Source organism: Heterodontus francisci, chromosome 22, assembly GCF_036365525.1.
Source record: "Heterodontus francisci isolate sHetFra1 chromosome 22, sHetFra1.hap1, whole genome shotgun sequence".
Lineage (NCBI taxonomy): Eukaryota > Metazoa > Chordata > Chondrichthyes > Heterodontiformes > Heterodontidae > Heterodontus > Heterodontus francisci.
Window position 1 is genome coordinate 74,574,356 of NC_090392.1, and position 14,366 is coordinate 74,588,721.

Genomic DNA, 14,366 nt, shown 5'->3' on the forward strand with positions numbered 1-14,366 from the left:
TGATGGGAGATTTCCAGAATCTAGGGAATTTTGGAAAATTAAAACCAATGCATCCACTATCTCAGCAGCCACTTCTGAATGAAGTCCATCAGGACCTGGGGACTTGTCAGCTTTTAGTTCTAATAATTTTCTCAGTACCCTTTTCCTGGTGATGGTAATTGTTTTAAGTTTTTTCAACTCTTGAATCACAATTATTTCTGGGATGTTATTTGTATCCTCTACAGTGAAGACAGATGCAAAACATCTGTTCAATTCCTCCACCATTTCCTTATTTTCCATTATTAACTCCCCAGACTTACGCTCTAGAGGACCAACACTTAGTTTACTTTTTTCCTTTTTAAAAATCTGTAGAAACTCTTACTATCCGTTTTTAATATTTCTAGCTAGCTTTCTGTCGTACTCCAATTTCTCTCTCATTATTCTTTTAGTCATTCTTTGCTTTTTTTTTTAATATTCCATCCAATCTTCTGACCTGCCTCTGCTCTTTGCTGAATTGTACACTTTTTCTTTCAATTTGTTGCTACCTTTAACTTCCTTAGCTAGCCTCTCCTCTGTGAAAATTGAAGGCTGACAAAAGACCAATATTCTGTCCGTGAAAACCTCACTATGAGAAGATCTCAGTCTCTCTGTGCCAGTAAAATGGCTGGATATACAATTTTGATTCATGTTACTGTGATTTGCCATGACAAGGCAAGGCAAAGTAACAGAAGACAACACAGACAAAGAAGTCAATCAAGACAGTTCCACTGTGAACTGCAGTATAAGCAGAGGCAGCTCTCATCCAAAGAATAGTTATGGAATATTATCTAGCCCATCTTAGTTCATTCATGTGGAAATAAAATTAAAAGATTCCAAATTACAACATTCAATTTTTTTAAAATAAAGATTCCAGGGTTTTTGACTCCAATGTTGTTCCTGAAATCATCTCATATGCTGATTACGTTTTGTTTAAAAGAAGAATTTCCTGGCATTGGTGTTAATGTAACCGTTTACTAGCTTCAATCTATGGTCTCTTTTATTCAACACTCACTATTTAAATTCAAAGCAAGATTTGCCTTTTCATTCCATTAATGATCTTGTGGAAGAACACATCTTAGAAGCCTCCCTCCTTTCCAGTCTCTCCTGATTAGCGTAGTAAAATATCCAAGGTCTGAGTAAAGACGCTATACAAATACATGTTGTTGCTGTACGTCGTAGTTAAATACTCTATTAAGAGCAACTGGTTGAGCAGTCTACTAAGACTTCTAAGCCTATTTTTGCTTCACTTTTAGGCATAGCCAAATCAACTATAGTTCTTCAACATCATTCATGGAGGCCACATTTCCTTTTTTTTCATCCTTCATGCAGTATTTTACATTTGTCGACATTAGATTTCATCCACCCACTTACATATTTTATCCAACTCATTCTGTACTTGCTGCTTCCTCTGTCCTTCCTAGTTTGTTGTCATCTGCAGAATCTGATTAAGTTTTTCAATCCAGGTCATTTATGTAAATTGGAGACAACTGTGGTTCCACTACTGACCCCTGTGGACCCCATTCAATACTTCCCTCCATTCAGACATAATTCGTTCTATAGATACTTCTTGTTGTCTACGCTTGAGACAATTTCTTATTCAATCCTTTGGTTTGCCCTAAATCTCTAATGTGTCAAGTTTACAATAATAGCCTTTAGTGTGCAACATTCTACAACTCCTTCCTTATCACTTCCTTAAAAAGGTATCAGGAAGTTGATCAGACAGGATCTTCTCCTTTTGAGTATCAGTCTCAAGATATTCTGCACTAAAAAGCAATCCATTATCGACTGTGGATTAAGTTGGATTATGCAGTTAAGCAGCGTAGCATCTTTTTTCCCTTTGGATGATCTTAATTGAATCTAGTCAGTCTTACCTACTAATTGGAGCTAGGCCATTCAGGAGAGATGTCAGGAAGCACTTCTTCACACAAAGGATAATGAGAATTTAGAACCCCCCTCCTTCAAAAGCTGTTGATGTTAGGTCAACTGAAAATTTCAAAGTTGAAATTCATAGATTTTTTTAAAGTCAAGAGCATTAAGGGATATGGAACCAAGGTGGGTAAATAGAGTGAAGATACACATCAGCCTTGATCGAATTGAATACTGAACAGGCTTGAGGGACTGAATGACCTAACCCTGTTCCATGCCCTCTGGAATAAAAAAAACAAGGTTGTTACAAAAGAATGAAGAAGCAATATAAATCTTCCCCTACCTCTTTTCTTCCAACAAGATCCTTCACTTACAGAATAGGAGAGGTCATTGAACTCTATGTCCACGGCTGGGCGCTTGGGAAGGTGGGAGAATCTCTGTGCCTCTGTGATATTGTTTTCCACCTTCTTGAGGTGTGTGGTGAGGAGAGGTGCATCTTGGGACCCTCCATTGCACACAGCATCTTCTAAAGCGATTGACACACAAACAGGATCAACCGGCTTTTCTGCCATCACTCCACGCTGTGGGACAAGACGGAAAAAGGTTAAATCTGAATGGATGAATGAGGGTTTGTCCTTTGCTTCAATGCATTGAGAATATGCTTCTTCCACAAAAGAAACAAATAATAGAATAACTGGTATCAGCCTTGGCTCAGTGGTAGCACTTTCACTTGGTTATTTATTTAACTGCTGTATGTGGGAGCTTTCTGAGCTCAAATTAGCTGCCATGTTTTCCTAATTATAACAGCGACTACACTTTAAAAAAGTACATCACTGGCTGTAAAGTGCTTTGAGATGTCTTGAGGTTGTCAGCCCAAGATCATCCATGATCGGGATAAATGGCAGAACAGGCATGAAGGAACGAATAACCTACTCCTGTTCCTATTTGAAAAAGGTGCTATATGAATGCAAGTTCCTTTCTTCAATGATGGGCAACAAGATAGGAATTGTTTTTTATGCACAGGTTCCTGTTATAAACTACAAATCAGGATACATTGAAGTTTAAATGTTTCTATGGTTAGTATATAGGTTGGTATTGAGTCCTGCACGCTGCAAGTTGGTAAACTGAACATCCATCACACCACAGCTCAGTTCTGGTGAAGAAACCAATGTTGGATTTGTCCAGCAGCCTAGATGTTATTATTAATGTCTCCTACCTAGTTTCCAATAAAAATGACTTGGGTCCTTTGTACCTATAGGACATGCAAGTCAACCAGTATTTTTCTGCATGGTGTGAGCTCTACCAGGAGAAGTATTTTGGTTTTTCCTTGGTTTTCACAATCCTGAACATGGGTATCCGTAAAATTGAGCGGGGGTCGGGGGGTTGGGCCGCATTGCAGAATGAATACAGCAGAGTATGACGCAGAAATGACACTAGTAAAAGCTGAATGACCCTCCTGTGGATCAGTGACGTCACCTCATGTTGTAATGGAGATCATCTTTGCTGATCTGGTGCCAAGTTTTGATCCCAGCCCCAGCATACAACTCCAAAGGGCCAAACGAGCTTGGTTTAGTTGGTAACTTTCTCACCTCTAAGTCAGAAGATTGTGGGCTCAAGCCTCCCTCCAGAAATAGGTTCAGCCTCCGTTGCAGTACTGGGAGAGGACTACACTGTTGGGAGATGCACCCTCTAGACCAGACATTAAATCCAAACCCCATCTCTACGCATTTAGATCCGTGTTTAAGAACCCATTGCACCATTTAAAGAACAGAAATTTTTCTAGATAGCCCAGGCAACATTTCTCTCAAAAGCAAACTGGTCACTTAGCTCAAAGTTGGCTATGGGATCTTGCAATGCACAAAGTATCTTGCTCATCTTCCTATTTAACAAGTCATTTAATGCAACATGTGTGAAATGCTTTGCGACCTTGTCAAAGATATGGTCAGCAGCTGTATTAATGCAATTACTCTTAAAAAAATTACTTTCTATTCACTCCCATTGTATATAATCACTAAAAAAAAAAATCATCTCACCTCCCATTAGGAGACCTCTTGATTTGGATTGCTCAATGTCCTACATTTATTGAACTAAAGGATTTCAAAACAGCCAATCCATTGCCAGATGCCATCCAGAACTAGTGGGGCTTTTAAGAATGTAACTAATTACGCGTAAAACGTAGGTTTTTGTTGATTGTTTTCTGCTGACTTTGTCTGTGTTGAGTTCGTAAACAAATGATAACATTGGCACAGCTACAAAGATTTGGGTATTTTTGTCTGCAACTTAAAGAGCTTCTGAACATACCTTCATAAATACATTTATCCCAGTTTAGCTAAACTATAATTAAAGATAATAAGTGAATAATGTACTCAAAGCCTAATGCACGGGGCGTTTTTTATCTGATTAATCTGTCAGAGTTGCTGTGCTGGGAACTTTTCTAGTAGTTCGCTAAAGGAACACAGTCAGCTGTTCAAGTTCAGCTCAGATGCCACCATGTCGACTTCTGCAGTCTCGTCGACTCTAGCCCTGAGTGTTTGTGAAGTGGTCGACAGTTGAATTCTAGTCAACTTGCTGTGGCAGAATCTGTGTATTCAATGCATCAACCATGGCGTAATTACATACTCACTCTGTAAACTATCTTTCAATTCACTTATTCTATGATGCTGGTAACTTCAAGGAACAATGCACCATTGCTGTTTCTGCTGTAGAAGCTATTGCAATTCTCCCAACAATTTGCCAGATAAAACAAATATTAAAATATACATCAAGCCAAAGTCGTGCTGGCATTGCACACATTGAATCAAGACCAAGTGCTGTCTTTAGGTGAAGTTAGGTGAGAGAGGGTAGGTGAGGATTGGACCAGGTCACCAGTTTAAAAAAGTGTTGTAGTTTTTCTATACATAGTAACAAGACATTTGGCCTGTTTGATCCATGCCAGTGTTTTTGCTCCATGTGACTTTCCTCCCACCCCTTTTCACCTAACCCTATCAGCATATCCTTTCTCACTCATGTGTTTATCTAGCTTTCAGGCATAATAATCCTGATCTCACCACAGCAGCGGGGGAATTTCAATTCAATTAATTAAATAAATCTGGAATAAAAAGCTAGTATCACGAATGGTGACCATGAAGCACCAGACTGTCGTGAATCAAATGTGTTTTATTAGTGTCTGTAGGGAAGGATATCTGCTGTCCTTACCCAGTTTGGTCTATGTATGACTTCAGACCCACAGCAATGTGGTTGACCCTTAAAAGCCCTCTGAAATGACCTAGCAAGCCACTCAGTTGTATTCAAAAAGGTGGCTCACCATCACCTTCTCATGAACACATTAGGGATGCTGGACTTACTAGTTAAGCCCACATCCTGTGGAATGAATGAAAAAAAACTAAATTTTCTGTGTACATTTGCCCATCAAAATGGCACAGTAAATGCCATACCTTCTGTTAGAAAACTGCAGTGAAAACCAAAATCTAACTGGAGTGCTCCCTGCAACACACTGCACCTCCCATCAGCAGGTGGTTTAAAACCTATAGAAAGGCAAGGAGAGTCTTGCACCCTCAACAGCAGTGCCTATCTGCACAGGAAACGGACTCATCCCAAACACAAATCAAAAACCTTTCATAGTGGTGTTCGAGGCCATTCAGTGTGTAGCTATCTGTCTGGCTCCTGAAGTAGGAAGGGAGGGAGATATGATATATAAGATGCCTCTTGGAGAAAGTTCCAAGTACAACATATCATTCCCACAATGTTATTCTTATTTTTTTTAAAAATCAAAAAAAAAAAAATCAGCCTTCAGCTTTCCTCCACTTTGCACAACCTGGCTTGTGGTACAGATCAGCCTCTGACTTAATTAAATTTTACAGCTATTGTAAGCCCTTGTCTCTCAACTTTGGCCTTCACAACACTTCAGCCAGCTTAGTGGACATGGAACTGTGTGGCTCAGTGCCATATTACATAATGAGCCATCCAGGAATTCGGTCAGTCTGTCTGCAGGAATATCCAGTGAGCAAAGATGTGAAGTCAGTCAAAGTGTGTCAAAAAAGAAAGATCAGAATTTGAACCCACAGCACATCCTTAATCAGAGCATTGCTCACCAAGGCTGTTGGCAGTTTGTGAAAAGAGGTTGGCAATGGTACAGCCCATTGGTGTATTGCCACACTGTACCATGGAGTAACATCTGTGTACCCACATGGCAAGCTCAAGAGAATAAAAGGAAGAAAGATGAATTTCATTCCCATAACAGGAATTCACACACATCTTATGCATTGCACAGCTCAACAGCAGCATGCGCCAACAGCCAGGATGCCCGTGTGAGTTAGTGAACAACATCCAACATAGGTGAGATGCTAAAGGAATAGTGAGAAAAATAAAATTAAAAAGTACATTTTTTTTAGTATGTGACAATGGAACAACCATGGCAGTTCAAATTAAGGCACTCTGTGTAAAACCTTTTGACATGTTTGAGAGATGTAATAAACGTACAAATGCATGTCTTTCTTTACTTTTTCCATGAAAGATGGAAAACGAGCACAAGGAAAGAAAGATCATATTAGAACAAAATAAATGTCACCTTGAAATCGCTAGGGTAAATATTCTGCAATTACTACAAGATGAAAAGGTATCTAATGATCGTATTTGCAGCCTTGAGTTGTACTTACTGGAAGATGAGGAGCCTATTAAATCACAGAAAATGAGAAACAGAATTAATGACTAGCATTACAACACTTCTCACACTATTAAAAGGAGTTGCAAAGATATCTGTATCTTCCAAAGACACATTGCTTTATTTCCTTCATGTTGATTTCACACCCAAATGTCTAAAAAATGCAATTGAAGGCATCAAACACTGAACATTTCTTAAAGATATTGACCCCTTTAACAAGTTACAATGTAAGTTTAGGCATCTGTTACTAGGTCTGTGATCTATAAAAGGAACTAGTGAAGATGCTATATCAGCTGGTAAATTACCTCTCAAGACAATTTTGTGGGTTGGTGAACAGAATACTCTGTGGCATCAATGACTCAAAAACTATCCTTACATCCAGCAATGTAAATTTATGTTTTGCGTTAAACAAAAAAATGAAGCTCAAAAAGAACTTTCAGACACAGCCTCAAAAAGTGATGTCTCCAAGGGGTCAGTAATGATAGAGAAACCTGAAACTGTACTTTCAGATTTGTTATGGTGGAAGGACAAGAAACCACAGATTCAGCATTCATTATAAAAAGGACATGGTTAGACATATGCCAGGAAGGTGGCAATCAACAGCTGGAACAAGTTGTCAGGAAGAACAGTTGAAAGAAGGACTCATTTAGAAGTAGTTAGATGAGAAAGCAGTAAGATTGAGCTTAGGAGCCTTCTTTATCCAAATCTATTCTACGAGCATTCATCACCGCCATCTCCATTCCTTCCCCGGATTTTCTGCTGCAGTACATCTAATGTTTTGTGATCAATAAAAATTTTCACTGCCCCCATTGATTGCACAATTACCCTCCTCTGGTGAAAGTTCAGGCAACATTTTGGCATATGTGAAGTTTATTCAAGTGAGATCCAAAAAACTATAGTCTCCTGCTCTAACTCATTCTTCCTCAAGTCCCAAACTGTCAAACTCCTTATATGTTTTCTCTTCCTCTTCGAAACTATAGCTATATAAAACCTCAGCTTGGTTTCAGCAAACCACTGCTACATTCTACAATGTGTGCTTTGTATTTCCACTTGGGTTTCTTAATGCATACAGTTGCATTTCCCAAATGACTAGTACCTAAAGAGGAATCAAACAAAAGCAGTTTTGCTCCCCAGTGACTATTAAGAGGTTCCCCTTAGAGGAGAGGCACCTAGCTGTTAAAACAACTAAAAAGGACAAGTCACTTCCTCAAGGGGATTGATTACTCCTTCCCAACAGATTGCCGTTTAATTTCTAACTGCAAAGGAATGTGACTCCTCACTCGAACCTAATTGAAACTACAGGATGCTTTCAGTACCACAGTATTATGCACTGATAGCAGGTGGAAAAGAACATTGAAAGCAATAATGTTGTCAGGTATTACTGGCCTGCAAGCTACATTGCAAATGAATATGCCGCTATACAACATAGCAATAGACTGCAAGTCAAGCGAAGTCTTTTCAATAGCACTAATAGTGAATAGTTTAACTGTAACGTTAAAGAAAAACCCCATCACCAGGCTTCTTGGAGGCACCCAAGATCACGTCGTTGGCACCAGCTGTACCTCATCATCACAAGGCGAGCCTCTTTAAACAGCGTTCAAATCACACGCAGCTTCCACAGTGCGGACTCAGACACCGACCACTCCCTGGTGTGCAGCAAGGTTAGACTCAAACCAAAGAAACTGCATCACTCCAAGCAGAAGGGCCGCCCGCGCATCAACACTAGCAGAATCTTTCATCCGCAGCTGTTACATAGGTTTCTAAATTCACTTGAAAAAGCCCTTCAAATGACTCCTACAGGGGATGCAGTGACCAAGTGGGCCCACATCAGAGACACCATCTATGACTCAGCAATGACCACCAAGGCAAACGTGTGAAGCAGAATGTAGACTGGTTTCAATCTCACTTTGAAGAGCTGGAACCTGTCATAGCCATTAAGCGCATTGCACTGCTGAACTACAAGAAAGCCCCCAGCGAGTTAACATCCGTAGCACTTAAAGCAGCCAGAAGCGCTGTGCAAATGACTACTGGCAACACCTATGCAGTCATATTCAGCTGGCCTCTGACACCGGAAACTTCAGAGCAATGTATGATGGCATTAAGAGAGCTTTTGGGCCAACCATCAAGAGGATCGCTCCCCCCCCCCCTTCAAATCTAAATCAGGGGACACAATCACTGACCAACACAAGCAAATGGACCGCGGGGTGCAGCACTACCTAGAACTGTACTCCAGAGAAAATGTTGTCATTGAGACCGCCCTCAATGCAGCCCAGTCTCTGCCAGTCATGGACGAGCTGGATGTACAGCCAACAAAATCAGAACTCAGTAATGTCATTGATTCTCTAGCCAGCGGAAAAGCCCCTGGGAAGGACAGCATTACCCCTGAAAATAATCAAGAGTGCCAAGCCTGCTATACTTTCAGCACTCTATGAACTGCTTTGCCTGTGCTGGGATGAGGGAGCAGTACCACAGGACATGTGCAATGCCAAAATCATCACCCTCTATAAAGAACAAGGGTGACCGCGGTGACTGCAACAACTACTGTGGAATCTCCCTGCTCAGCATAGTGGGGAAAGTCTTCGCTCGAGTCACTTTAAACAGGCTCCAGAAGCTGGCTGATCGCGTCTACCCTGAGGCACAGTGTGGCTTTCGAGCAGAGAGATCCACCATTGATATGCTGTTCTCCCTTTGCCAGCTACAGGAGAAATGCCGTGAACAACAGATGCCCCTCTACGTTGCTTTCATTGATCTCACCAAAGCCTTTGACCTCGTCAGCAGATGTGGTCTCTTCAGACTACTAGAAAAGATTGGATGTCCACCAAAGCTAGTAAGTGTCATCACCTCATTCCAAGACAATATGAAAGGAACAATTCAGCATAGCGGCGCCTCATCAGACCCCTTTCCTATCCTGAGTGGCGTTGAACAGGGCTGTGTTCTTGCACCTACACTTTTTGGGATTTTCTTCTCCCTGCTGCTCTCACATGCGTTCAAGTCTTCAGAAGAAGGAATTTTCCTCCACCCAGGATCAGGTGGCAGGTTGTTCAACCTTGCCTGTCTAAGAGCAAAGACCAAAGTACGGAAAGTCCTCATCAGGGAACTCCTCTTTGCTGACGATGCTGCATTAACATCTCACACTGAAGAGTGGCTGCAGAGTCTCATCGACAGGTTTGCGGCTGCCTGCAATGAATTTGGCCTAACCATCAGCCTCGAGAAAACAAACATCATGGGACAGGACGTCCGAAATGCTCCATCCATCGACACTCTAGAAGTGGTTCAAGAGTTCACCTACCTAGGCTCACCTATCACCAGTAACCTGTCTCTCGATGCAGAAATCAACAAGTGCATGGGAAAGGCTTCCACTGCTATGTCCAGACTGGCCAAGAGATTGTGGGAAAATGGCGTACTGACACGGAACACAAAAGTCCGAGTGTATCAAGCCTGTGTCCTCAGTACCTTGCTCTATGGCAGTGAGGCCTGGACAACGTATGTCAGCCAAGAGCGACATCTAAATTCATTCTATCTTCGCAGCCTCCGGAGAATCCTTGGCATCAGGTGGCAGGACCGTATCTCCAACACAGAAGTCCTCGAGGCAGCCAACATCCCCAGCATATACACCCTACTGAGCCAGTGGCGCTTGAGATGGCTTGGCCATGTGAGCTGCATGGAAGATGGCAGGATCCCCAAGGACACTTTGTACAGCGAGCTCGCCACTGGTTTCAGACCCACCGGCCATCCATGTCTCCACTTTAAAGACGTCTGCAAACGCGACATGAAGTCCTGTGACATTGATCACAAGTCGTGGGAGTCAGTTGCCAGCGATCGCCGGAGCTGGCAGGCAGCCATAAAGATGGGGCTAAAGAGTGGCGAGTCAAAGAGACTTAGCAGTTGGCAGGAAAAAAGACAGAAGTGCAAGGAGAGAGCCAACTGTGTAACAGCCCCGACAACCAATTTTATCTGCAGCACCTGTGGAAGAGTCTGTCACTCTAGAATTGGCCTTTATAGCCACTCCAGGCACTGCTTCACAAACCACTGACCACCTCCAGGCGCTTAACCATTGTCTCTTGAGACAAGGAGGCCCAAAGAAGATACGTCAATGGAAGGCAATATTTTTCATGTTTCACAACTTTTTCTTCTTAAACAATTTATGAATGTTATCGATCAACTATGCAACTGACATATGAAACATATATTTCATTTATTCCTTTATCTTAATATGTCCCATCTGCATGGTAAAATGATATTCAACTCAGCTTTGATGTTTATAAAATCTATGGTTATCATTTGCATGGAAAAACCCAACTGCTTAACATGAGAACACACAAATCTGTTGACACAAGACACTACAATTACGTGGGACTTTCTGGATGGATCAGTTGGTCTTTTCCTGTCCACCATTTTTGCTATGTCTCAATAAATAATGATAAATGGGAAAGCTGAGTTAGGGATGACTACAGCATTTTTCTTCTTTGAACATTATGTTTGTCATTGTTTTGAACATACTTTTAACACGTTTACTGGGAGAAACAATTTTGGCTGATGGAACATTTTTTTCTACTTGATCCATTGCATCAATCTCACCAGAATGAGGTGCATATGGCCTGGGGGTTATCAACCAGATGTCTTGCTCCTGATCAGTACTCACACAACCCAGTTGTAAATGTGTATAGACGTCAGTTATGGAGAAAACTGGGATCTTTAGTGATGGCCTTCATTTTAAATAGTCTGCAAACACTCATTGACAAGGTTCACATATGAAGAATAAAGAGGTGAACTACTGGAGAACTGCACCGCATCTTCTGACCAATGAGGAGATACTAGAGGGAGCTTGTGCAGTATAAGTACCAGCATGGACCAGTTGTAACAAATGGCCTGATGCTGTGATGCAAATTCTATGCATCGTGCGCATGTATACATATACACACACAAGTATGTTTACATACGATGTAGGATCCCCAAGGACACATTGTACAGCGAGCTCATCACTGGTTTCAGACCCACCGTCTCTGCTTTAAAGACGTCTGCAGACACGATGTGAAGTCCTGTGACACTGACCACAAGTCGTGGGAGTCAGTTGCCAGTGATCGCCAGAGCTGGCGGACAGCCATAAAGGCGGGCTGAAGAGCGGCGAGTCGAAGAGACTTAGCAGTTGGCAGAAAAAAAGACAGAAGCATAAGACAGAAGCCAACTGTATAACAGCCCCGACAACCAATTTTATCTGCAGTGCCTGTGGAAGAGTCTGTCACTCTAGAATTGGCTTTTATAGCCACTCCAGGCGCTGCTTCACAAACCACTGACCACCTCTAGGCGCTTACCCATTGTCTCGCGAGACAAGGAGGCCAAAGAAGAAGATGTAATAGAGATAAAAATGCATGAACATATCGGTACATTATTAATGGTTCTCTTTATGGGGACCATTGGGCAATTAAATAAGGGGCGAGTTGGCAGGGCGATGCTGAGTCCGTTATTTCTCATTTGCTCTCCTATCCTGTATGAACTGTGTATTTGAAGGTTTACTGTACTGTTGGGTGTGTCTGTGCAAAAGTACATTTGCTCAGATCAATCACCTTCACTGATTTAAATGCTCCCAGCAAACATAAAAGAACATTCATTTAAATGTTTCTTAGTTTATAAGAACGTAAAGTATCCTGAACTGAATTTAAATTGATCCTCTTTGCTGTCTGTGTTTTCTCATACCAGTCCTCATCTTGGGGAAGGGATAATCAGAGTAACTATTTTTCCATTGGAGTATAATTTATAGAGTATTTCTGTGGCCAACTGCTATTAGGATTTTGGATTTCTAAATGTAAAACACACCCAAGCCCTTCGTCCATCGTGCAGTCCATTTCTGTGTTCTAAGAGTGGTGATGTTAATGAAACCCCACCACCATCACAGATCTCCCTCACTACTACTTGAAGGAATACAGGGACTGCCACTTGTTTTTCTGATCAATCTTCCTCCCTCAACTAAATCCACACAATTCCTGATGGATAAAGTACCAGAAGGCTGCATGGAACTTTACCCATATCATCAGGTGAGCAGGAGTAGGCCCTTCATTCTGGGAGGCCTGATAAGCTCTGGTATTATTGACAGGAGTGTCCTGGTATTTGAATTTAGACTACTGAAGTATTTCGTAGGGGGATTTAATAGTCTGGGAGGACGAGGGAGGGTGGAGATGTTGGAGGACCTGGTATTACTAATGTTTCAACCGAGGTGGGAGCATTGCACTTTTAATTCAGTCACACTTTTCCACAGGTCACAACATATATTTAAATTTTCCCACTTACCGATACGATTAATCATATACTCTATTTTTCCCAGAATAAAACACAACAACCATGTTTCTTTAATAAACAAAATTATCAGATTATAAAACAAGTCTTAATCAGTAATGAAGAAAAGCATAAACACACAGATTGAAGTATAACAGTACCTTAGCCTCTCATATTCTCACATACACTGGTTGACCGGAAAAATAAAAGGGATTTTTGTTTGGAGCTCTGTTACAAACAAAAAAAAAACACTTGGGCTGAATATTTTTCATTCTTGAAGAAACAGCACGAGATATGTTGTGTTCCAAAACTGTCATACAGTCTGGCCTCTGAGTACACGTAGATGGGTCACTGGGATCTTCTGAAACGGTTCTTTTCAGGCAGCATTCAGGATTAATTTAGCAGGCTTTTCTTCAAAGACAGAAGACAAGATGAGTTGACCCAGTGGACTTCTCAGGGTCTTTTAGAGAGGTGCTGGAAAGCCAAGCTGGGTTTTGGTCTTGTCTCCTTCCTTGGGCATTCTCTTCTGTCCCTTTTTATCTTCTTCTCTTCTCCTGCAGGCTGAGCTGAGCTGGGGCTGCCCTTCAGGCTGATTTTTTAAAACTCCAACCGCTTTTTAAACAGTTCATTCCCAACTCCAAACAATTCAAAAGTCAGACTGGAAACAGAAAGTCCATCTTCTGACCCATCACTTCTCTGCACACATATTCCCTAGTTTCCAGGGTTTCTGCTCTATTTTTAACTTGAGTCATTGACAACAACATTTATCAGTTATCACAACAAGTCCTTTCACTGTTCTCTTGATGACCCTCTTGGGGGAAAAAAAAACGGGTCCAACATTTTTTCAGTTTGACTATGAATTCCTCAAAAAATATATTTAACAAAAACAGAAGCACTTTCATAACACTAGGGGCATGGCTAGGGGTTAGCAGTGATGAGGTGGGTATAAGCTAGTATGGGGAGGGGGGGGTGGGGAAGGTGTCTGATAATACCGAGACAGATGGCATGTAGTGCAGCAGAGACCTTGAGCCTTCATCACCCCACCTGCTCAATGATGGATGGCGACAAATTTAAAATCAGGAAACATTGCCCATTAGAAAATACTATAATAACAAATTTGATGCTGTGGCGCAGTTGGCAGCACTCTTGCCTCTGAATTACAAGGTTCTGGGTTCAAATCCCACTCCGGGGAGTGAATACACACGCACAAAAAAAATCAAGGCTGCCACTCCAGAGCAGTACTGAGGAAGTGCTGCATTGTTGGAGGTGCTGTCCTTTCGGATGAGTTGTTAAACCTGCTTGGGAGAATGCAAAAGATCCCATGGCACTGTTTCAAAGAAAGAAGAGCAAGGGAGTTATCCTGGCCAATATTTATCCCTCAATCAGCATCACAGAAACAGACTATCTGGTCAGTATCAAATTACTGTTTGTGGGAGCTTGCTGTGCGCAAATTGGCTGCCGTGTTCCCTCATTACAACAGTGACTACACTTCAAAAAGTATTTCATTGGCTGTAAAGTGCTTGAAATGTCTGGTACAAATCTTTCTCTTAAC

At 41.6% G+C, this 14,366-nt stretch overlaps 1 protein-coding gene across 3 annotated transcripts in view; it reads right to left on the reverse strand.

Moving 5' to 3' along the window:
- Window positions 1-14,366, reverse strand: part of abcg4a (ATP-binding cassette, sub-family G (WHITE), member 4a) — a 118,908-nt gene that overhangs the window by 83,070 nt on the left and 21,472 nt on the right. For 2 of the 3 annotated variants that reach the window (XM_068054048.1, XM_068054049.1), the window contains exon 2: window positions 2,228-2,465. In XM_068054048.1, coding sequence (XP_067910149.1) covers window positions 2,228-2,465 — 238 coding nt within the window. Of the gene's footprint in view, window positions 1-2,227; window positions 2,466-8,058; window positions 8,113-14,366 lie in introns of those variants that run through there. The other variant, XM_068054050.1, reaches the window with a different exon arrangement.